General features: G+C 36.5%; 1 protein-coding gene across 1 annotated transcript; it reads right to left on the bottom strand.

Annotated features, from left to right (window-relative positions):
- Window positions 1-3,864: 3,864 nt before the first annotated feature.
- On the bottom strand, window positions 3,865-22,214 carry GNRHR (gonadotropin releasing hormone receptor). The gene is made up of 3 exons (XM_020999837.1): window positions 21,646-22,214; window positions 6,564-6,783; window positions 3,865-4,130 (listed from the first exon to the last, which is right to left on the bottom strand). Exons 1-3 carry the CDS (start codon window positions 22,162-22,164, stop codon window positions 3,916-3,918), a joined length of 954 nt encoding a protein of 317 aa, XP_020855496.1. The 5' UTR covers window positions 22,165-22,214; the 3' UTR covers window positions 3,865-3,915.
- Window positions 22,215-24,300: the final 2,086 nt, after the last annotated feature.

Below are 24,300 nucleotides of genomic sequence, written 5' to 3'. Positions count from 1 at the left end.
GGGGTTACAACCAATGGTAACTTACTCAGCAAAGTTAAATATAATTCTGAGTGAAAAAAAAATGGACACAATGAATTCAAATACTTTTAGGTTTTTGTGACAAAACTCCTGAAACATTAGGGAAAATTTGACATAAAATATCCAGGAAAAATATAAGGTAAACATTAAAGACCAATTATAAGGGACTCAGTAAAGTCAAATTGTTTACTTTGTATATGTGAAAATTTTAGCAGTACTCTTATGATTGTTATCATTATTTGGGTAGTTTGAAAGAAAGGTATGGGCTGAGCTGAGTATGATGGGAGGATTCTAAAAAAAAATAAAACTGTAGGGAGAGATAAAAAGGAGTAATTACCTCATATAAATAAGGCATAAAAAGAAAAAAAATTGATACAGAAGAAACTGATAGGGGGAGGATGGGTAGGTGGTCCCTACTCTCACACATATCTAGAAAGGTATAAAAGGCTTCTAAATTCAGAAAGAAATAAGAAGACAAGGGGATGGGGTGGGGAGGGGAGGTTAAGGAGGGACTGAGAAGTGGGGTTGGTTAAGGAATAGGAAGGAAAGGTAGTTGGTAGAAATAAAGCAGAGGAGTGCGGACAGATAGGGTAAATAGGGTGAGAAGGATAGTGAGGAAGAATAGGAAGGAGGAAAATATATAACAAGTAATTGTGGTTTAGAATGTGAATGAGAGGAATTTGCCTGTAAAATGGAAATGGATAGCAGATTGAAAATTTAAATTCAACAATATGTTATTTTTAGGAAACTCAATGAAAATGAGAGATAAAGATAAAGGGCTGGAGTAGAATTTAGTATGTTAAAAATAAAACAGGGATAGTAATCGTGATCTCAAAGTTAAAGTTAAAATAGATTTAATCAAAAGTGAAAAATAGAGAAACTACATTATGTGTCAGCAATATTATTCAATCTTATTTTAGACCATTTAAAATACCTAGACAGCATAAGATACCTGAGTGTATACCTGCCAAAACAGACACAGGAACCATATGAACATAAACATAAAACACTTTTTATACAAATAAACTCAGATCTAAATAATTGAAGTAATATTTGTTGTTCATGGGTAAGTAAAGCAAATATAATTTCAAAAATTGACAATTGTACCTATCTAATCTATTTATTCAATGTCATGCTAGTTAAATTACTAAGAATTATTTTACTGAGTTAGAAAAATAATAAAGTTAATTTGGAAGAACAAAAGGTCAGGAACTTCAAGAAACCAGGGAAAAAAGATATAAAGGAAATAGATTCAGCAATATCAGACCTCAAACTATATGATAAGGTGAGAGCATTGTTGAAGTATAAAAAGGATATTTTCAATTATTTTCAATTAAATTTTTTTTTGTATATATAAAACCTATGTAGGCAAGAACAGAAGGAATGCAGAAAATTAGGAAAAAAACTTTCATAGTCTCTCAGGTAGGATGTGATTGGGTTGGAATATTTCTGGGTGTAGGAAATGATGAGCTGATTGATTTAGAAAACACATGGAAAGACTTGGATTTATGAAGGAAGATGCTATCCACCTTCAGAGAAACAGATGATAGGAGGAAATAAGCATAGTACAGTCTTACATATATGTGTATATGTATATATTTATAGATATCTGTATATATCTATATCTATGCTTAATTGTAGCCTTTTTTAGGGTGGCAGAGGGGAGTGAGAGAAAAAATAAAGTAAAAGGTACACAGCAGAGAACAAAAGAAAACAAACAAGAAAGCAAAGAAAAGCCAGGCAGCTTTGAAAACAATGTGTAGTGTTTATTACATAAGTTTTCTTGAAAAGGAAATTTATTATTTTATGCTGAATCATCTCTCATGGTTTGCTGTGTACATGACAATGTTTTTTTTTCTTTACTCATTTTTTATTTAAGATTTAAAAATTACCAAAAAATGTTATTGTTAAGAATTTTGAGAAACTCCAATTTTCAGTTCTGATCTGACTTAACCATAGCAATTTAGAACCAGCCATTATTTTGGTTACTTGGAGGTATCCAGAGCAAGTGGATTTGTTTAGAAATACAATGAAGAAGTGGGTAGAAATACTTTACTCCATTGGTGACAGAAATAGGCAGAGTTGGAGACTGACATGGCAAAGCAAGAAAAGACATTGCAAAGGGGTAGAGGTTAGAGAAGGGAAACCAGGAGGCTTCATGTGTCTGTAAGACCTGATCACAGTTAGCAATTTACTTCCTATAACACCACATGCTTTGGGAATATTAGCATTCTTGTTAAACTAATACACTTATTGTTCTGGATAGTGCCCCAAATGAATTTGAAAGGTTTCTTTTTTTTAGTAGTTAAAAAAATTCATTAAAATAATGGTCTGTCTTTGATGTTTTTTAGTCTTTTGTAGAGCATTCTTCTGCTCATTAAATACGCCTCTTTCCATTTGCTTTTTCAACTGTGGGTAACTTGTTCCTTTGTGTACTTGATCTTAAATACATATGAAGTATAATAATCAAGGCAATACTCAACAGATTATTAGTTAAGGACTTTGAACATTATAGACTCTGCAGAATATACTATTTCTCTCCCCTTGGAAATTAGTTTTAGAATATCAAACCATCTTTTTGCCTTGTAGTTATTCCCTCTATTGTGATGAGATCTTTTAGATATTGGCCTATAAAGTATTTGCTATTACATTATATAAGTAGGCTTCTTTCTTAGTTTTATTAAGATAGTGAAGTTAAAACCAGTAATATTGGAAGGATATGGTTTAAGTAATGCATAAAAAATAAAGTATCATCCAAATGACATACTATTCTTGGATCCTATTGATTATTGCAGATAGCTCTAATAGATTATATAATCCAAGAAATGTTTTATTTTCAGTTAAGGTAAGTTCACAGCTCTTTAGAAAGGTAAGATGATTTTATTATATCCTGTGACATGTCATTGATGGAAATTAAGAGACCTTTGTATAACTTTCATAGGCCAGGAAGGTATAGAACACTTTATCTTTTGCCCAAAGACAGAAGTTTCTTGTACTCAAAGGAAAAAAAGAAATAGAGTTGTGATATCCATTGGCATCATGTGGTATCTATTGATAGTTTGATTTCACCAATAAAATAGGGTTAGGGTTAGGGTGTGAATGGATCCTATTGACTCTATTACTGGCAAGATACTTCCAGAAGAAGAGAATATAGCCTAAAACGTGATAATTGTTTCTCATTGTAATTAGAGGAATAAAACACTTTACAGAGGATCAAATGGGATAGATAATATTTGCAAAATGCTCTTAACACAGTGCCTGACACATAGTAGATGATATATAAATGCTTATTTTCTTTTCTCCCTTACCCTCTTCTAACAGGTCAGGATTTGTATTCCTGTGAAACCCTACTGCCATTTATTTCTGCTGAATGGCTGGAAATAGTCATTCCTTTTTCTTAATCGAAGTACTAAATATCAGAACTGAAACTTAGAAATTTGACAATTTTGTGAAAAAAGCATCTCATTTGGATTAAAAAAACAAAAACCTGCATAGTTAATTGTTTGTAACTCTCTAAAGTTCCACTTTTCTTAAGCCTAAAATTAAATTTTGAACTATTTCATGCACAGAGAACTAAGGCAGAAAAAAACCCCCCAAAACTTTATTGAGTTTTCCCTTCTCTGGCAATTGTAAATCTTTCTGTTGTATATACTAGGAGAATAATAAGAATCAGGCTAGGATATGTAGAACTGAGAGTTTCTTCTAATTGGAACTCTGACAGCCTTCTAGAAGGAAAAGAGAGGGATGAATGGTTTGTGAACTATGTTAATATGTAAACAGCTGTATTACTAAAGTTTGTTATTCTTATTTATCATGGCTAATTGCTTCTTTCTTTTCTCTGTGTCTTCTTATATAGATAAACAAAATTAGAGAGAGAAATATCCGTATATAAGTGGATCAAAGCATGGATTTAATAAACCAAAGAGAAAGAAGAAGTGATTTACCGGGATCAGATACCCTGTTTAGCATTTCTGGATCAAACCAATACCAGATTCCGAGAACATAGTAGGGAGTCCAGCAGACAGTAAATAAAGTGGCAAAAGCTACAGTCATCTTTAGTGTCCTCAAACGTGCTCTTGGGATATTGTTCTTTGATCGATTCAGTTGCAGCTCTGTTAAAAAAAAAAAGGGGAGGGAATGAGTATTTCATTTCCATTAATATCAGAAAACTCAAAAAGAAGTAGGATACAATCTAAAACAACAGTTAATCCCCCCTCAAAAAAAACCCCAAACCTTTCCAAGTTGCTATCAGCCTGTCTTAAATAATAACAATAATACTCCTTTTTTGAAAAACATCTTTTTGTCTCAGTTTTCCTAATGTCAGATAAAATGTGGAAAAGATTAAATTTTCAGTACTCTTAAAATTTGTGATCTTTTCCAAATTTATTTTGTGTTTGGCCACACTGATTAGTTTCTTTACAATGAATACTTTCCTTTTTTTGGTGACATGCCTTTTAAAGTCAGCATAGCCTTAACTATTTGGCCTGTTTTAACAAAGTCAGACTGCCTTTGTTAAGTTTAGGGCTTAATTCTTAAAGGAATCAACCTACAGCTTTGAAATGCTCTTGAATTTCCATGATAGAAAACATATTTCCATTTGTAACATGGGCCTAATTTTATGATCTTAGAACAATAACTCAATACTAAAAATTTCAAGGAAAATAATTTCTGTACTCAAGAAAACATCTTTTTCACAATTTCTTACTCATCTATACTTGGTGAAAAGAAGCAATTGGCAGAGAATACATTCTTTTAATGAATCAGCATTTTTATTCTTGTAAAACTGATTTCTGAATAGGTCTATTAAGATAGGCCATCTTTTTTGTCAGGTTTTAATCAGTTTATTATGTTTTATGTCTCACTGAAGTGTAAGTAATAAAAATATGAAGAAAATAGCTTCCCCACCTTACTCTTCCCCTGATATTTGAAAGACCTGAGAAATTTATCCTATTTCTAATCATTGACAGAACCTTTTGAGGACATTCTAAGATAGCATTGAGTCTAGAAGTCATGGAAAAACCTACATGACACTTTAAGGAAGAGGACACATTGTTTTTGACTTTATGGATGTCCATATGCACTTTTTGAAGAGATGAGTGAAAGATGTGAGACAGCCTTTTTTGTCTTGAGTTATGGACTATAAACAAAGCTATTTCTTTTTCCTATAAGAAATAAAAATATATGAAGGAGGCAAAAGGGGGAAAGAACATCTGATTCAGCATAGAGATCTAATCTTACAACAAAAAGCCAGACCCAGGAATTTAGGATCTATCTTGTTAATAATTGCTTAATGTCCCCTACCTCTCTACTGGCTTCTAACTTCCTCTGCAATGCTCCATCTCTTCATTTTCAGTTCCTGTGTTCAAACAGGTGACAAACCCATCTCCTTGTTCATTTTACTCTTTCATTTCTTAGCCTCTATGGTACTGAAACTATGAAAGGAAGAACTCATTCCTAATAAAGGACCTGTGATAAGGTGAAAATGATTCTAGTATTGCAGACCAGCATGATGGAAGAGTGGGACAGTGTAGTAAGAAGATTTGATTAAAAATACATTTTTGTACTTTTACCGTCTTGGAAGATCAAATTTCATTTGATATTGTGTGTGTGTGTGTGTGTATGTGTGTTGGAGGGGGGAGTTTCCCTAAGTATCTTGTGGCATGAGCTTCCAAACACTGAAGTAAAATACTTTTTGAAAATATTTTCTGTAGAGAATGAGTAGTTCAGTCTTTCTATCACTTCTTGTAACACGATCTTCTTTTAAAGTTTGTCTAACACTCCCTTGAAATACAATCTTCTGTTAAAGTATTACCAAGGATAACTATGTATCATTTCACTGTTCAGCAAAATGTCTTCTTGGTGCCTTATGGACAGTTATTCATATATTAACAAATATTTTAACATATTAACTTTCAGAGGAATAACCATCATTGTAGGGTTTGCATAGATAGTAGACACATTATATATTCAATAATATTTTTCTGTCATGTATAAGTCGCAGAACGTATGTTGTTGAGTTGTAGAATTTTGAATGTGAAATAGGAGAGTTTTCCACCAGTGATTCTATTGAATATACGACTATAGGTAATATTTTATTTCCAAAAATCTATCCAATTTGTAAAAATTTTCCAGGAATGGAGACTTCACAGTCAAACTTGGGTGCAAATATCCTGATCAGAAGGTAATTTTTAACCTTGTTGTTGTTGTTGTTGTTGTTTGTCCTTCATTCTGAAAGAGGACCATGACATCAGGGAGGTGATGCCGTGACATGCAAGTGAATTGGATTTAAGTGAGAGAAGGCTGTGCAAATTGAGTGACTGATGTTATATCTCAGTCAGAAAGAGACAGCCCCTTTAGCAGGGAAATGGGAGTCCTGGAGGAGTAAATAACAATGGCTGGAAAAAAATCCTGGAATAACCAACACACAGAGGTGAGGCAGGCTTTGTTTGTCTCTGATGGAGTTGGACAGGATTTCGTCAGCAACAGTAATCACACCTGTTCAACAACTGTGTATTTAAGATACAGAAAAATTGTAGAGTACATACCATGGGGATCCTGATGAAGGAACTGTGTCAAGGTGAAGATGATTTTAGCATTGCACACCAGCATGATGAGAAGAGGAACGATGAAGAGGCAGCTAAAGGTCAAGAGGTTATAGAAGGCCTCCTGCCACCACTCTGGAAAACTGCAGTGTGTCACACATTGAGAAAAATTTCCTGTCTGTCCGGAGATATCCTCTACATAGATCATCCTGAAAATGTATAACTGTAGAAAGGAATTTTAAAAATAGAAGGTGGTGTTCCTAGGTTATATTTTCTTCCTGAAAACTTTATCTAATGTCTTGTACCACACCTTTAAAATGCACTTGCTAAAATTAACTCCACAAATGATTAGCATTTGTTTAAAATGACTGCCCGATATTATCTTCAAAGAAATTAAAGGGTAATTGTGAATGAGTAGTTGTCTTGGGAATTTAGCAGGTATCTGTTGAGATTTGGAAGCAGAGATTAGCACAGATAATAGTAATCAGGAGGACTTTTTAAAACCCTGGGCAGTGAGGTGGCACAGTAGATAAAGCTCTGGCCTTGGAGTCAGGAGGACCTGAATTCAAATGCGGCCTCAGACACTTGATACTAGCTGTGTGACTGTGGGCAAGTCACTTAACCCTATTGCCTCAACAAAAAAACCAAAAAACCAAAACCTGAACTCCAAGTTGTTCAGGTAAAATTCCTTACAATTATGCGAACAAAGGGAAGTGCCTCAGCTACCTCAGGCTTGGTTGTAACTAGCTCATATAGTACATACACCTAAGCCATTGATGTGGAGCCATAAAGAGAGTCCTGGTCCGGGAGCCTCAAAGGCCTGAGTTCTAAATCTGCCACAGACAACTTTAGTTTTGTGACCATGGGTGAAATTATAGCACCTCCCTAGTACTTACTTTTCTCATTTGTAAAATGTGGACCATAATAGCAGCTACCCTACAGGGTTGTTTTGAAGATCAAATGAGATAATATATGTAATGTGCTTTATAGACCTTAAGGTGCTGTTATTAAAAAATTAATGTTATTATTAATATTAGTGAAGGAAAACCCTGTAAGGTGGAGAAATGTATGAACAAGTATAGCCAAGGTTGTTTTCTAGTTTGGCATTTTTAAAGTGGATGGAATTGATCATCATGAATTCATTCAGTTTGCAAATGTAATGCAGAATATTATTTTGCCATTTAGGTAGTAGGGCCCTTTAAGCCATGGAAAGCAAAAGTTGGTGCTTAATCTTGCCCCAGACCTCTTTTCTCCTAAATCTAAACAACAGTGAAATGTACTCTTGCATAGCTCAGCATAGCCGTACCTCCAATACAAATGGATAAGAAAGCTCGAAATACAATTGCTTTAGATAATTATGTTTATACCAGAGACCAGCACACATGGTCTACTTTGTGTGATCTCTGGCCTGTAATGATGGGGTGCTCAGGTGCTTGTGCTTATACTTGTGCCCCAGATGTCTCCCTAGTCTCAGAAACACTGTCTCTGACAACCACTCCCCAGCCCAAGGACACTGTGCCTAGCAGTTATTCATGCATGGGCCTCAGCACGACCCTTATCTGGCTGCTCAGGCCCCAGCCCTCAGATCATGTCTCTGGAAGCCTCCCAATTCCTTAGTTGTGAGAAAGCTTTCCTTTGTTGCAGAGCATTCTCTCATCAAGACAGAGGGAGAGGGGTGTCCTTGACCAGCCCAAGAACTCTTCCTCCTGCCAGACTCCAAAGATCCATCCCCCTCTCTGTCCGGTATACTCCCTGTACTTACCCATCCATAGCCCCCAAAGACACCTGCACCTTTGGATTACCTCATCAGTGTTCCTGGCATTTCTTTCCCATATTCTTTTCCATATAAACCCTGGCTCGAACCCTGATGGGGGCTGCTTGATTTGGGTGTGCATACCCCTGGCAGCCATCCACATTTTAAATTGCGTCTGGGTCTCGCTCGCTGATTTCTCGGTGCAGCACAAGCAGTGTTTGAAAACATTAGGTGTGTCAGATTTTATTTTTTTCTCCATTTCTTCTGACCTACTTGTATCCATAATTGTTTTTTTAACTCATAATGCCCCCATGTTATTAGACTGTGAGAATGTGAACATCTACTTGTAATAGAGATTCTCAGAGTACTCCTTGTCACTTATCCCTTCCAACACCCAGATGCCTAGCAATCCAAACAGAAAAGGGGAAGGAGAGGAGAATAGAATAAGTATTTATATAGCACCTATAAGTATTTATATAGCACAGGCGCTGTGCTAAATGCTTTAAAAAAAATAAAAATGTTAAGTTATTTGATCCTCCCCAACCCTACAAAGTAGATGCTATTATTATCTCCATTTTACAATTGAGGAAACTGAGACAAACAGATTAAGTGACTCACCCAGGGTCACACAACTAATTAATGTCTGAGGTTATTGACTCTAGACTGAGTGCTTTATCTCCTGCACCACCAGCTGTGCTACCAATCAGTCAATCAATCAAACATTTATTAATCACCTACTACAAGTCAGGCATTGTGCTACCTGCTGGGGATACAAAAAGAGGCAAAAGACAGACAAGGAGCTCACAATCTAATGGGGCAGACAACAAGCAAACAAATGTATATGAAGCAAACTATATATATATATATATATATATATATAATATATATATATATATATATATATATATACATATGATAGATAGGAAATAATTAAGAGAAGGAAGGCACTGGAATTAAGAACGGTTGGAGAAGGCTTCCTGTATAGAAGGTGGGGTTTTAGTTGGGACTTTAAGGAAACCAGGGAGGTCAGTAGTTAGAGCAGAGGAGGGAGAACATTCTAAACCTATGAGACAGAGAAAATGGCCAGAGCTGAGAGATGGGGTGTCTTATTGAGGCAAGTTTCAGTGGATCTCAGAGTATGTGTTAGGAAGTAAGGTGTAAAAATATTGGAAAGGTAGAAAATGGGTAGGTTGTAAAGGTCTTTCTTTGCTCCATGAGGCAATTGGAAGCCACTGGAGTTTACTGAGTAGAGGGACTGACGTGATTGAATTTTTGCTTTAGGAAAATCATTTTGGTGGCTGAATGGAGGGTGGATTGGAGTGGGGATGGATCTTGTAGACAGAGGCAGGCAGACCCACCAGGAACAGAAGAGGCAAGATATGTTAACTGATTTTACATATGCAGTGATTTTTCTTAAGCCACTGTATGGTGGTGATGGGGTTGAGATCTGGACCCCAGAAAGGAAAAACCCTGGACTTTCCCACATGGCAAAATCTTTGGATTTCACCTGAGGCTAAAATTCTGTCAACTGGCCTTTTGCTATGGCCTATGCTCAATCTCCCAGTTCTCTTTACCCTTATTTTATCCTAGCCCTCCATTGTTTCACCTCCCTGTGGCCCCCAGGCCACTTCCTCCCCTTAATCCTATCTGTACTCCCTTGGATCCCTAGATTTCTCTCACTGTCTTTCTGTATATAAGGGTCCATCTTGTCTCCATTAAGGTGCTCAGATTGTTAAGAGTCTTGCCAAAAGTTCAGATATTTACAATCTAGCCAATAGCTCACAGATACTCAGATTCCTTAAGAGTCTGGCTAATATGGCAGATCTTTAATAAACATTGTCTCTGGCTGAAAGAAGGCTTGGGTCGAATTCATTTGGGAAGGACCTGCGTGTTGTAATTTTGGGGTCCCAGCACCCTAAACCTCTAGACCTCAGCAGTAGGGCTGGTATGAATTTTAAAATTTGTGGTGAATTTAGAGTTTTTTTTCTGTTTGCATTGAAAACACCCAATATATCTAACAAAGCCAGGAAGGCCAAGGTTCAAGTCCCACTTCTGACAAACATTGGCTGTGTGACCCCAGGCAAGCAAATTGACTTTTAAATGACCTAGAAAACTCTCTAAAACTATTGATTTCAGAGAAGGTGCCCACTGGTTTTAGTAGAGGGACTTTCTTCACATGGAAAGGTGTTCTTTATGCCAGTGAAATCACAGAACCAGGCCCTACCCTTACATTAAACTTTTAACAGTTCTTGGCTTTCTTGAATTTTTTTTCTTTTTCTTAATTTTTGGCCAATGCTGCTTTTTTCTGGTAAATATGCCAAGTAAATGTACATTCATATTTGTCCTTCAACTACTTTTAAGCTAACATCTAGTACCAATTTTTTTTGGCTTTTAGGCAATTGGGGTTAAGTGACTTGCCCAAGGTCACACAGCTAGTAAGTGTCAAGTGTTGGGTCTGAGGTAAAATTTGAACTCAGGTCCTCCTGACTTCAGGGCTGGTGCTCTATCCACTGCGCCACCTGGCTGCGCCCTAGTACCAATTTTTAATTGAAGTTTTGTATGATTCTAGAATCAAGACTTAGAGCAGGAAGGGACCTTAGAGGTCCAACCCTTTTATTTTACGGATGAAGAAACAGGCGCAGAGTAGGAAGAAGAATACAAGTTTTGTTTTTCTACTACTTAAGTCCTGATTTATGATGTTAAAGTAAAAAAACAAGCATTCAGAGCTTTTTTTTAAACAGACAAAACAAAACAAAACAAATCAATTACTAATATAACCCACTAGAGGGAGTCCAGTGATCACAATATTGTTAACATCAAGGAGGAAAATGAATGACACTTCATCCAGTTGAATTTCTTTCTTTCTTTCTTTCTTTCTTTCTTTCTTTCTTTCTTTCTTTCTTTCTTTCTTTCTTTCTTTCTTTCTTTCTTTCTTTCTTTCTTTCTTTCTTTCTTTCTCTCTCTCTCTCTCTTTCTTTCTTTCTTTCTTTCTTTCTTTCTTTCTTCTTCTTTCTTTCTTCTCTTCCTCCTTCCTTCCTTCCTTCCTTCCTTCCTTCCTTCCTTCCTTCCTTCCTTCCTTCCTTCCTTCCTTCCTTCTTTCCTTTCTTCTTTTCTTCCTTTCTTCCTTTCTCTCTCTTTCTCCCTATCCCCTTATTTCCTTCACTTTCTCTCTCCTTCCCTCACTCCTTCCTTCCTTTCTTTTTTTCTGCTTAGAGAAGACTAATTGGATTTTCCTGTAACTTGGAAAAGAAATTTTCATTTACATATACACTCATTTTATATATATATATACATATATATACATATATATGTATATATATATACATATATATATACATATATATGTATTCATTCATTCATTCATTTATTTTTCTTGTCTTACAACATAACTCAAAATTTCATCTGCAAATTCAGCACTATTGGTGGTACAAATGGGTGATTTCTTTGAAAAATAGAAAACTTATTTTTTCTGTCTGTTTCCATTAGTTCTCAGATGTAAGTATGTTTACATACTTCTAAAGCAGATTAGCTTAATATCTTGGAATTGGGATTTTAAAAAATCGTCTTGTATAACATTCAGTTATATTTTATAGTTTCCAAAATTGTAATGAAAATACACTAGAGGACAGTGACTTTGAAGAACAGTACCAATTTTGTGGCTCACTTATTAATGTTTATCACTTTTATTTAAGTTCTTACCTGTACACTAATATATTTTTAATCTAATCCATTTTGTCTTTCAGGCCAACATTTACTTACATGATTGATTTAAGGTACCCTACTTTTATTTTTGCCAGTGGTATTTTTAATTTTTTTCATCGTTTTAAAATTTAGCCCTTTAGGATATTGGCCATAAAGAAAAGGAGAGATATGAGATTATCTTACCATTATGGAACGGTAAGGTAAAGCGAGCGTTTCTTTTAAGGATGGAAGAGACATAGGGTACATATTTGCAGGCATGAGAGAAGGAGCCATTAATCTTGGGAGAATTTGAAAATAAGAGAGAGTGGAGATGATATTGTGGGCAATCTGCTGGAAAAGATGAGAGATGAGTGCTTGTAGAGAGGTTGACTTTAGCATGGACAAAGACCACCTCTTCATCAAGGCTGAAGTGAAGGAGCAGGTAGTGGGGAAGATCTCTGAGTGATGTGAAACAAGGATGATGGGAAAAGAGGAAACTCTTGTCAAGCGGCATCATTTTTTTCTATGAAGTATCAGATGATGTCCTCAATAGAGACCATATAGGAAGGGAGTGCTTCAGGTAGTTTGAAGTGAGACAAAAAGGCTTTGAATTGCTATGTAACCATAGATATATAGATGAATAAATACAGTATTATTTCTCTTTATGATAAAACTAATTATACTATTGATAATAGGATTATTGCATTAATGGGCATGATCAATTTTGTGACTCTTTTTGTGTACTGCCAGGTTGCCTTTCCCCTCCCCCATTCTACCAATTTTACCAACAATATTTGCGTGCACTTGCTTCTTCATAATCCTGCTGTCATTGAGCTTTGTTATTTTTAGTTATTTTTTTCCAATCTGATGGATTGGATGTAGGATTTCAAGGTTATTCTAATGTGCATTTCTCTTAATATTAAAAGAATACTGTGCCTTAATATTAAGAGAAGATAATGCCTTAATACTGAGGCATTATACATTTAAAAAAATGACCATTTGCAATGTTTCTTTTCTTTTTCTTGGTAAATGTTCTGTTTATATCTGTTGATTAGTAGTGATTGAGTGCTGCCTTTGCCCTTGTGTTAGCACATTATACATTATAAATAAGATTTTATTTGATATATTAACTATAGATATTTTCCTCAAGGTGGTAAATTAGGTAAATTAAGTCTTCCAATCTAATTTACTATCACTGTTTTTGTACAGAACTTTTTTTAGACTTTATGTAATCAAATCCTGCTCTCTTTGGATGGGAGGGATTGTGTAAAGCTGTGATAGTTATGGTCAGATACTTAAGGCCCATTTTCTATTGCTAAAGCTGTGCTTCCCATAGAGGTGGGATAGGGACTGAACCTCTGATTTCATTGACGTAGAGAACTACCTTACTCATGTAGGTTGGAATAGTCTCTGCAACTTACAGTCTTAGAGAGTTGCCTAGAGCACCAAGAGTTTAAGGTACTTGCTCAGGGTCATCAAGTCAGTATGTGTCAGAGATGGGACTTGAACCCAGGTCTTTTTGGATTAAACATTGGCCCACTAGCCACCATGCCAGATTACTTCTCATTGCTAGCCCACAGGTTGTTGTTTTAGGGATTCAGTTTACTCACCACCCTTTTTACTGTTTTAGAGATTCAGTAGACTTTCTTCTCTTTCTCCTTATTCTCTGTCTAACGCATGGAAGCAGCTATGCTTCCTACTCCCATTCCTCTTCAACTCTTTTTTTTCTTTTAAATTTTGAGGGGGCAGGAGAATAGGGGAAAGGGAAAGGTGGTGAGAAAAGGAAGCAGGTGATCCTGCTTGCATAACTGCAATGATTTTGATTTTCTCTAGGTCCTTTCTCTGCCTCTCTCCACCTTAATCCTGGAGTAGCATGTGTCTTTGGCTTGACCAGATCCACCTTGTTTCTGTTCAATTCAACTTAACAAGCCTTTATTAAGCATCTATGATGTGCTAGGTTCTCTGCCTTCAAGGAGGATATTTAACAGGGGGATGGAACATATATGTTATAAATATGTTATGAATATATAAACATATGTTATAAATAAGCTCATATGAGGAAGGAGAGAGAGCATTTACAAATAGGAAGATCAGTGAAGGCTTCAGGTAGGAGGTGGCATCTGAGTTGAGCCTTGAAAGAAACTAAGGATTCTGAGAAGTGAGGAGGGATACAGGAGAGCCTGGGCAAAAGCACTGAGGCAGGAGATGAAACCTCTGAATTTAGAAAATAACAGATAGATCAGTTTGAATCAGAGGGTCATAGATGTAGAGCTGCAAGGAAGTTTTGGTGGTTTATTTTTACTTTCTTTTCTTCTTTCCCTTCTTTTGTGTGTGTGTATGTGTGTGACCTTAAGTTCATAGGATCATAGTTTTAGAGTCTAAAAGGGCTTTGGGGGTGGTCTCATTCAATTCTCTTCTACCAATGAGAGAACTGAGGCCCAGAGAAGTTGTGATGTGCTTAAGATCACATAAGTGGTACGTAGCAGAATTACTATTAAGCTGTGGTCTTTTGACTTCAAATCCAGTGTTCTTTTGTCAAACTTTCTGTAGTTTTTGTCAAGGGAGGCTAGGGAGCTAGTCTAGCTTGTGACTACTCTGGAAGTAGTACCTTAGCTTCTTTTTAAATTTCACTTAATTTTTTCATGTTTCTGCTTCCTTTATTCCATCATTTCCAGTGTTGGTCCCCTCCTGCTATCCTTCCATGACTTAGAAATCTGTACTTTATCTTTCTTACTTAGAAAAAAGTAGCTGTACCTATGTATTTTCCTTCAAAATATCTCTGAAAATTACTCTTTTTCAGAATCACAGTATGTCAGAGGTATCAGGGCCTCAGAGGGCATTTAGTGTAATCCATACCTGACCACAAATTTCATTTATAAAATCCCGCAAAAGAAGTCATGTAGACTCTGCTTGAAGACCTCCCCAAAAGGGAGGCCAATTCCCTGTGTAACCTATTCTTCTTTTGGATGATTCTAGTCACATAGGAAAAGTTTCCTTCTGTCTAGCTCAAATTTGCTTCTTTGCAACTTCCATCCATCATTCCCAGTTCTTTTTTGGGGGGCCAAGCAGAACAAGTCAGATCCATCTTCCACATAATAACCCTTCAGATACTTGAAAACAGATATCATGTAACACCACCAACTCCATCCTTTGTTTCTCCTGAGTAGTTCTAGTTTATCTAACAATTTAACAAATATTTATTTGATGTCTAAGGCATTGCAGTATATTCTGGGGGAGTACAAAGACAAAAAGAAAACTATCCATGCCCTCAAGGAGATCATATTCTACCGGTCAGTCCTTGGTGGAGGGGATTTGTTTTAATGTGTACACAAATAAATATAGTAGAGAAAATTGAATAGTTAGAGAACCCTAAAGGGGCTGAGGAGAGGGTAGAGAAAGGTGTGTGGTTAGGGAAGGCTTAATGGTGTAAGTGGTACCAGAGCTAGCCTTTAAGAAAGACAGTGATTCTGTGAGGTGGAAATGAGGAGAGATGGCATTGTAAAGATGGAGGATGGTGATGGAGAGTTGGATTAGGGGATAGACCAAGAGTCTATTTTTTCTGTAATATAGATTTTTTTGGAGGGCAGTTATAAAATAAGACTGGAATGGTAGGTAGGAACGGGAACCTATTGTAGAGTGTCTTAAATGCCAGGGTATTTGTATTTGTAGGTGCTGAGGTGACACCAAATTTAAAAAAATACTGATGTCTTTTGTTTTTTTTACACTGTTATTACCCAGTAATACCTCTCCCAGGCAGAGAACTCTTCCTCATCACAAAGAAAAACAGTCAAGCAAAACTGATGGACAGATATTGCATTTGAAGCTGGGGCATTCCATACTGACAGTCTCCCTTAAAAGAGGAGGGGGAGTGTATTTCATCACCTGGTCTGAATTCAGCTTCCTTTTAATTTTATTTTTCACTTGCATTGTTATTGTTTATTGTATGCATTGTTCTCATGATTCTATGTTCATCTTCCCATGTTTCTAAGAATGTCTTAATCAACATTTCTTATGGTGAAATAATATTCCATTGAATTCATATACCCCACTGCAGAGGCTTGGGTTTTTCTTGTTTGTTTGTTTTGTTCTGGGTTTTTTTTTTTTGAGGAGGTTGACATGGTCAGAGCTTTGTAGAGAATATTCTGGAGAGTAAAGAGGAGAGACTGGGAACAGGGAGACTTCAGGAAGTTTTTACAGGTAAGGGGTGATGAACTGAATTAGAGGAATAACTAGATGAGTAGAGAGGAAACAGATACAAAAAGATGTTCTTTCTTTCTTTCTTTCTTTGAGGCAATCAGGGTTAAGTCACTTGCTCAGGGTCACACAGCTAGTAAGTATCAAGTATCTGAGGTCAGATTTGAACTCGGGTGCTCCTGATTCCAGGGCTGGTGCTCTATCCACTGTGCAACCTAGCTGCCCCAAGAGATGTTCTGTTGATTGATCCTTGTGTGACATGTTTTACTGTCCCTCTAACTGCCATCCTGATATGCCAAATTATGGATATGTAAACTCCATGAGAACATATTTTCATGTATCTTTTATTATTAGCCTTGATATTTAAAGCTGTCACTAGGTAATGCTTCCCATCAACATAGATAAGCTAATTAGTGAAAATTTTCCAAAAATATCTGCTTCTGTATATCTCTTATAGTTTTAAAATGACTAAATTAAAAAGACCTAATTATGAATTAGATATGAATTAATTATGAATTAGATACACCTAATTCAGGTGTACCTACAGCCTAACATTGTATAGTATACCTAATTCAGGTGTACCTACAACCTAACATTGTATAGTTACAGCCTAACAACAGATTGTTTTAAATCAGATCCACAGCTAAGGTCCATTGGCTATTTTTTAAAAACATCATTCTTGGGAATTATATTCCCAAGAACTAAATTGTTATCTTGTCATATCTTAGTAAGTATAGCTTTCAGAGTAAATGGGATGGATGCAATTTGGGTAGTACTTGGTTGGCCAAACTTTCTTGTCATTGATAATAAAGATTTTATGAATTTTGAGATATGCAACCTTTATTATATTGCCTGTTTTTTCTATCTCAGCTTGTCATTCTTATACTCAACTTTTCTAAACTTTGTTTTTCTCAGTATCCTAAAGCTAACAACTGTAAGACTTCTGAAACTATCAAACCCATTCAAAGTCACCACCAATATAGAGATCAGGTTTTTGGAGTTGTTGGGTGTAGAAAGGTAGAAAAAGTGGGAGGCAGGTGTCAATTATGTATTTCTGCAATTCTGGTGTAGTGAAAGGGCTGCTAAGTGGCACAATACTTTCCCTGGAGTCAGGAAGGTGACTCTTCCTGAGTTGAAATCTGACCTCAGACGCTTACTAGCTGTGTGACCCTGGGAAAGACACCTAACCCTGTTTGCCTCAGTTTCTCATCTGTAAAATGAGTTGGAGAAGGAAATGGCAAACCACTCCAGTATCTCTGCCAAGAAAATGGCAAATGGGGTCACAAAGAGTCAGACACAACTGAAAATGACTGAACAACAATAGTTCAGTGAAATCAAGATGAAAACTAAATGTAGGCCTCTGATTCTTAATCCAGTGCTGCTCTAAACACAATATAAGTAATAGATAATAAATACCAATGTTAGAGGAAACAGAGTTTAAGTAGTTATTTCAGTCACAAATAAACCATATAAGAGTGTGTCATTCTCAGATGGCATAGCTATGGAAGGTGGTAAGACACTAGGCATATTGGTTATATGTAATGGTTTACAAATAAGCTTTCTTTGTCTTCTGCCTCCTAAATTGAGTTACATAACTGAAATCTTTTTTAGTAAAGGGAGACATCTTTTAATCAAAACATTTTTTTCTAATGTGATCAAGAATTATAGTCCTTTAAAAATTCACATAAAATTCCCTGGGAAAGATTGGTAGAATCCTTTGTTCTTACATGTTACTAAATTGAAAAATCAATTTACTTATTTCCTTTTTGCCATTTAGATTTATGAATATGTGGGTTATCTTTTCAACATATGAAGATTTTGTGATTCACTTAAAGATCTTTAGAGAAGAATAGGATGATGATATTTTCTTTGTACCCAGTATCCAACCCTGAGCTTTTCCCTTCACACTGACCTCAGACTAAAACTAAAATGAATCTATGATAATTTGGATAGCATGCCATAAAAAACAAAGAAAAACTAGAGATGGGGTAGTCATATAGCAAAGTTGAGGAAGAACAGATTGATAGCTCAAATGCTGCATAAGTATACATTAAATATCAAAAGAACTAGGGGAAAGCCTCCAGATCTTTGTATAGATAATCTCTGTAGGTGTGCAGGTAATCACTGTTATCTCTTCTGAAAGAATCCCAAAATGAGAGGATATGGATAGCTATCTGTACTGATAAATGGAGAAACTATCCTGATAAGATCTTGGATTCTCTGAAGTATAGAAATGCTAATGTATTATGTACTCTATTAAATTTTACCTTTTATCTACAAAAGGACCATTTCCCATTTTCTCTGTACAAACCTGATTGACCTACTATGTTCCTGTTAATCTATGTATATATACACACATATACATACATGCACATACAGAGAAAATAGAAGCTGGTCCTTCTATGGATACAAGGCAAATCTTAATAACACATACCATATATCAATTATATACTTTTGTTCGGGTTTGGTATCTCAATTGTACATTAATTTTATACTTCCAACTGCCTACAGGATATCTACTCCTCAAGTTTAGCAGTCACAGCAAGTTCAGTGTGTTTTCAAACAAACTCATCATCTATTCTTCCTTAACCCCCAGAATTAGTTTCCCTGTTCAACTTCTCCATTTCATTCAGGGATGTCACCGTTTCCCCAGTTTCCTATGTTACTAACTTCGGAGTCATTTTCAGTTTCCTTATGTTTTACTTCTATAGCCAATCTGTCAACACATCATATTATTCCTTTTTTTTGAATTTTTTCCCCCCCATAATTTCTATTTTAACTGTCACTAGTTAGAGGCCTCATGCATGATCTTATTAAATTCCTAAACAGTTCCCTAGACAGTCTCCCTGGTTTCTTCTCTCTCCATGTAATTCTGTGTCTCAGTAGAATTTAAGCTTCTTGAAGAAAAGGATTATTCTTCATCTTTGTCCTTGTATCCCTAGTACCTAGTGCAGTGCTTTGTACATTTGTTGTTTATTTGTTTCTGTTGTGTCTGAATCTTTGTGATTCCATTTGGGGTTTTCTTGGCAGAGATACTAGAGTGGTTTGCCATTTCCTTCTCCAACTCATTTTACAGATGAGGAAACTGAGGTAAACAGGGTTAGGTGTCTTACCCAGGGTCACACAGCTAGTAAGTGTCTGAGGGCAGATTTGAATTCAGGAAGATGAGTCTTCCTGACTCCAGGCCCTGTGCACTATCCATTGTACCACCTACCTACTCTTGCTTTATACTTAGTGGGTACTTAAGAAATTCTTACTTACTTACTATATTGCTGCTAATCTAATTTTTCTAAAGCATCACTTTCATAAAATTATCCCCCTGCACAAGAATTTACGATGGCTGTCTATTGCCTGTCACGTTAATTCTAAACTCCTTTCCTCCTCTTTCAAAATTTCTGTAATTTGGTCCCACTTTATCCCACTTTTATTTATTTATTATTTTCTACCATTACCTCAAATGAATCCTTTATGCTAGCCATAGGAGCCTCTTCAACTTTTCTCTGAAGAGCACTATGTTCCTTTTTTTGTATCTGGAATGCTCGTGTCTTTTTCTTCTTCCTCCAGATCTTCAAAACTCTTTTTAATCCCATCTCTTCCTTGAAGCCTCCCCTGATTATTCTCTCCTATTCTGTGTCTACTCTGGACTTCTATTGCACTAAAAGTCAGCAGCATGAAGCTTCATACTCAGTTGTCCTCTAATTATTCCACATATATTAGTCCTTCCAGCACAGCTGAATTGTAAACTTGAGAACAGGGATCGTATCTTACCTTTCATTTATACATGCTTAGTACTTAGCAGACTGTTGGGCATATAAGATTGTAGACTTAGAGCAAGAAGGATACCATTTAGCTGGAATCCAACACGTATTTCATTTTTTCTTTTTCTGCATCAAGACCAACCAATTACCAAGTCACAGTGGCACTTTTATAGAAGTAAAGACTTGGAAATTTTCATGAATTGGCTTTAAAGAAAGACTTTCAACTTTTCCGTTAAATGAAATACCTTCATACCCTATTTCAAGGGGACAATTTCACTTGACCTTTTCCTGCATATTCAATTGTAGAGAGACTAATGATGATATCTGGGTTTATATTTAACTTTTTCAAGGAAATAAAATAATTTTATTCTTTGTTATTTCATTAATACTTACAGTTGACCCTTGAACTGTCTTGTCCTTACTCTCTTAGGGTAAATTTAGAGACGTAGTAATTAGATTTGCCTAAGAAGTTAAGTTGAAGAAATGTTAAGGAAAACCTGATTTCTGCTTCACTGAGCTTTTTAAAGCTTAGACTGCCTCCCTCTTAAGGAAAATTTTTTTCACAGCTAGGGAAGTTCAAGATTCTCAGATTAGTCCCTGATGGGAGTGGTAGTATATATAGAGAATATCCTGGTTAGCTCATCCTTGGTCCACACCCTAGGTTCATTAGAGTACATAAGGGAGTAGACAGCTGTGGTTAGGGATATTTACTGTTTGCAAGAGCCTTTTCTACTTTCCAGAAGAAACCAGACCATTTGGCTGTGATTGCCTCTACTGAAAGTCCTGTGCTAAAATCACATTCTTTAGGTCAACTAATTGGTCAGATTCTCAGAATTTAACCTTGGTTCTCTGTAGCAAGTGAAAACAATAGTTTCACCTACTTAAGCCATATATCCTTCTTACTGTAGAACCTTTGCCTAGGGCCAACAAAGCCCAAACTCAGCATCTGGTAAAAATTAAAAATTTCACAAGCTCGCTTTTTTGTTTTTCCTTTTTAAGTTAATCCTGGCTAGCTGAAAACTCTAACTCCTTTCCCTTCAACCCCCAAGTAAACAAGTATATTGCTTAAGGTATTCCATGTAATGAATTATATTATTAAATCTTTTTTGTTTGTTTTTTAACATCTTTCTCTCTCACTCTCTGAATCACATATGTATCAACATATTTATCCAAATATCAACGTCTTGCCTCAAACACTAACTGTGTGATCCTGGGCGAGTCATTTAACCTCTTTTAGCCTCAGTTTCCTCATCTGTAAAATAAGGATAACAATAGGACCGACCTTACAGGGTTATTGTAAGGATCAAATGAGACAGCATATGTAAAAGCAGTTTGCAAACTTTAAGGTGCTACATAAATGTTAGTTATTATTATCAATTAGTTGATTGGTCAATTAATTAATTAATTTTACTTCAGTGACTGGGGTATTAAGTTTGAGGCTATCCTTACGGGTTCAAAAGGTCTTTCCTAAATGTTAGGTAAGAGATCTGGGATGTGAATCCTAATAGGTCCCATTACTCCAACAAGAAAAGATATTTACAGGGGCAGCTAGGTGGTGCAGTGGATAGAGCTCTGGCCTTGAAGTCAGGAGGACCTGAGTTCAAATCCAGCCTCAGACACTTGACACTACCTGTGTGACCCTGGGCAAGTCACTTAATCCCATTGCCTCACAAAAAAAAAAAAAAGAAAAGATATTTACCTGTGGCCCAGCAAAGACAATACTGAGAAACCAGGCTACACCAAGCATAGATTTTCCAACCTTTGTGTTGCTCTTCACAGCCAAGGGTCTGGTGATAGCCAAGAATCTATCCAGGCTGATCACTACCATCATGAAGGCAGGAGCGTACATGGAGAAAAGCTTTAGGTAGCTGAGAGCTTTGCATAAGAACTCTCCAGCATACCACTGCACAGTCACATTCCATATCCCATCTAATGGCATAACAATCACGGTTTCCAGCAGGTTGGCTAGCGTCAGATGCTTAAGAAGCACCTTCATCCGAGTGAACTTCTTTACTTCTTTCTTCTGGGTCTGCCTCTGCAGCTTCATTAGAAAGGAGGCATTGAAGGCTGTAGAGACCAGGAAAAGGAAGAAAGTGACCATTACCCGGATTTTGCCAGACAAAGTCAGGGTGGGGAGATCCCTGTGTGTTGTTGGGAAGCTACTGTTAATGACTGAGCAGTGAGTTTGCTCCTGCTCGGAGTAGGCTCTGTTCTCCATAGCTGTATGCCAATAGACCTTGTAAACTTATGTTTCTGGTACTTCTGATTATGGTGACAGTTCATACAGTCGGGTTTTATTCTGCCTTACCTAAATGGAAGTGTCCTTGGCATAGATCTGTGTTAAATTATGTTCCCTAGATACTTGGGGCTTTACGTGAAAGATCAAGGTGAACTTGTTTAGTGAGCATCTAATCTAAGCATGCGCTAAAGCAGATGATGTTGAACACTTTCTGAGGGTCAGCTGTAACTGTAGCATTGGAACAGATGGCCTTTGTAATCCCTTTTAAAGTCTGATTCACCTCCATTTTCCTTTCTAATAGAATAGGAGGGACTCAAGCCTTATTTTGACTTTAAGAATTTACTGATTTCATTATACTAGTAATATTAATTGAGGTCTTTAAAAATTGTCGAATTTTAGTTGTATAAAGAATACATGCAGAATGAAATAGGAATGCTGAAAAAGAAGTGTATTTAAAACCTGACAGTCCAGTAGAGGTTAATGTTTACTGCTTACATATGCAAAGTATAACAAATTATCTTTCAAAAAACAAATGGCATAAACTAGGATGGGGAGAGATCAATTTCAGTAGCCATTCATGTTAAAGACAACTACATTATTTAGTTGACTGGGAAATTCAATACATGCTAATGAATGTAATGGAGTATATGAGGTATTCAGGAGGACTAACACCTCAGGTGTGAGGGCTTGCTGAGCCCTTTTCAAGATTGCTTATCCACCTTTAACGTTCACCTGATTTATCCAACCCTTGCCATATCTCCAAGAAGCTGTAGCATGTGCAGTGGCTGCATCTGGTAAACCTTCTCAGCAGATGGGCAAAACCAGGTTGAGGGTAACTGATAGGCCTCAAACCTGTTGGTGAATTAAGGGAATGTCTATACCAAGTATGTGAAGACTTTTCCTGGCCAAATGTACAGATGAGAACAATTTGTTCCAACAGCCACGAAAGTGGCTTAGAGCTTGGTCAGGCATCAAAGACAATAAGGTCATCTACTACATCCTGGGCCATCGCCAGTCATCCTGACTTTTGTTGTGCCACTGGACTTTGATGACTCAGGAAGAGAGAGTGAGACTGATGACTTTGTGCAACTTTGTCTCACTTTAATCCAAATCACTCACAAATCAAGACATCACCTGTAATGTCATTGGTCTTCTTTGAAAACAAAGGACAAACAACAACACAGACTAATGATATGATGTGGCTACAAAAAACCAAAAGGTGAATGTAGTCTTATGTTGCCTTAATAGAAGTATAGCATCAAGAACGAGCAAAGTGAAAATATAAAGATGTTCAATAGTTGGACCATATCTTCATTCTGTGTGCCGCATTTTTTTTTCTTTTTTGGCTAGGCAGTGGGTTTAAGTGATTTGCCCAGGGTCACACAAATAGTAAGTGCTATGTGTCTGAGTCTGGATTTGAACTCAGGTCCTCCTGACTCCAGAGTCAGTGTTCTATCCACTGTGCCACCTAGCTGCCCCTTGTATGCTTCGTTTTAAGAGATATTGACAAACTACTGTTTATCAAAGGGGTGTTACCAGAGTGGTGAAGAGTGTGGAAACCATATCATTCAAAGAACAATAGAAGGAAGTTGTTGGATTTGTTTAGCCTAGAGAAGAGAAGACAGATAGAGGAAACGATATCTGCTTTTGGCTATTTTAAAGGCTGTCATGTGGAAAAGGAATTGGATTTATCTCTGTGGGGGAAGAGGGTAGAATTAAGATTAATAATTGGAAATTATATGGGGAAAACTTAGCATAGGGGAGAACTTTCTAAAAATTCTAAAAATCCAAAATGGATTAGGTTGTCTTGTGACAGAGTGAGCTCTCCATTTCTAGAAGTGCTCAAATAAAGCCTCTCTGGCTCACTACCAGGGACGTAGTAGAGTGAATTCCTGCGTGGGGTAGACAGTTGGACTACATGATGTTCAAAGTTCTGTCCAACTCAAAACTTCTATATTTCTTTGATTCTTAGCCAGTGGGAAATAATTTTGTTGTGGTACCTACTTTGTTTAACTTATTTTGTGATGAAATCTAATTGATTTAAGACTTAGATAATATGAAAAGGAGAAGGGCAGTGGTCAGGGGCAGCTGTGGTGTAAAGCCCAATCTGAATTA

Source organism: Phascolarctos cinereus, unplaced genomic scaffold (assembly GCF_003287225.1).
Source record: "Phascolarctos cinereus isolate Bilbo 61053 unplaced genomic scaffold, phaCin_HiC Scaffold_9;HRSCAF=440, whole genome shotgun sequence".
Taxonomy (NCBI): domain Eukaryota; kingdom Metazoa; phylum Chordata; class Mammalia; order Diprotodontia; family Phascolarctidae; genus Phascolarctos; species Phascolarctos cinereus.
Note: the sequence above shows the minus strand (reverse complement) of the source record. Positions and strands in the feature narration are given on the sequence as shown.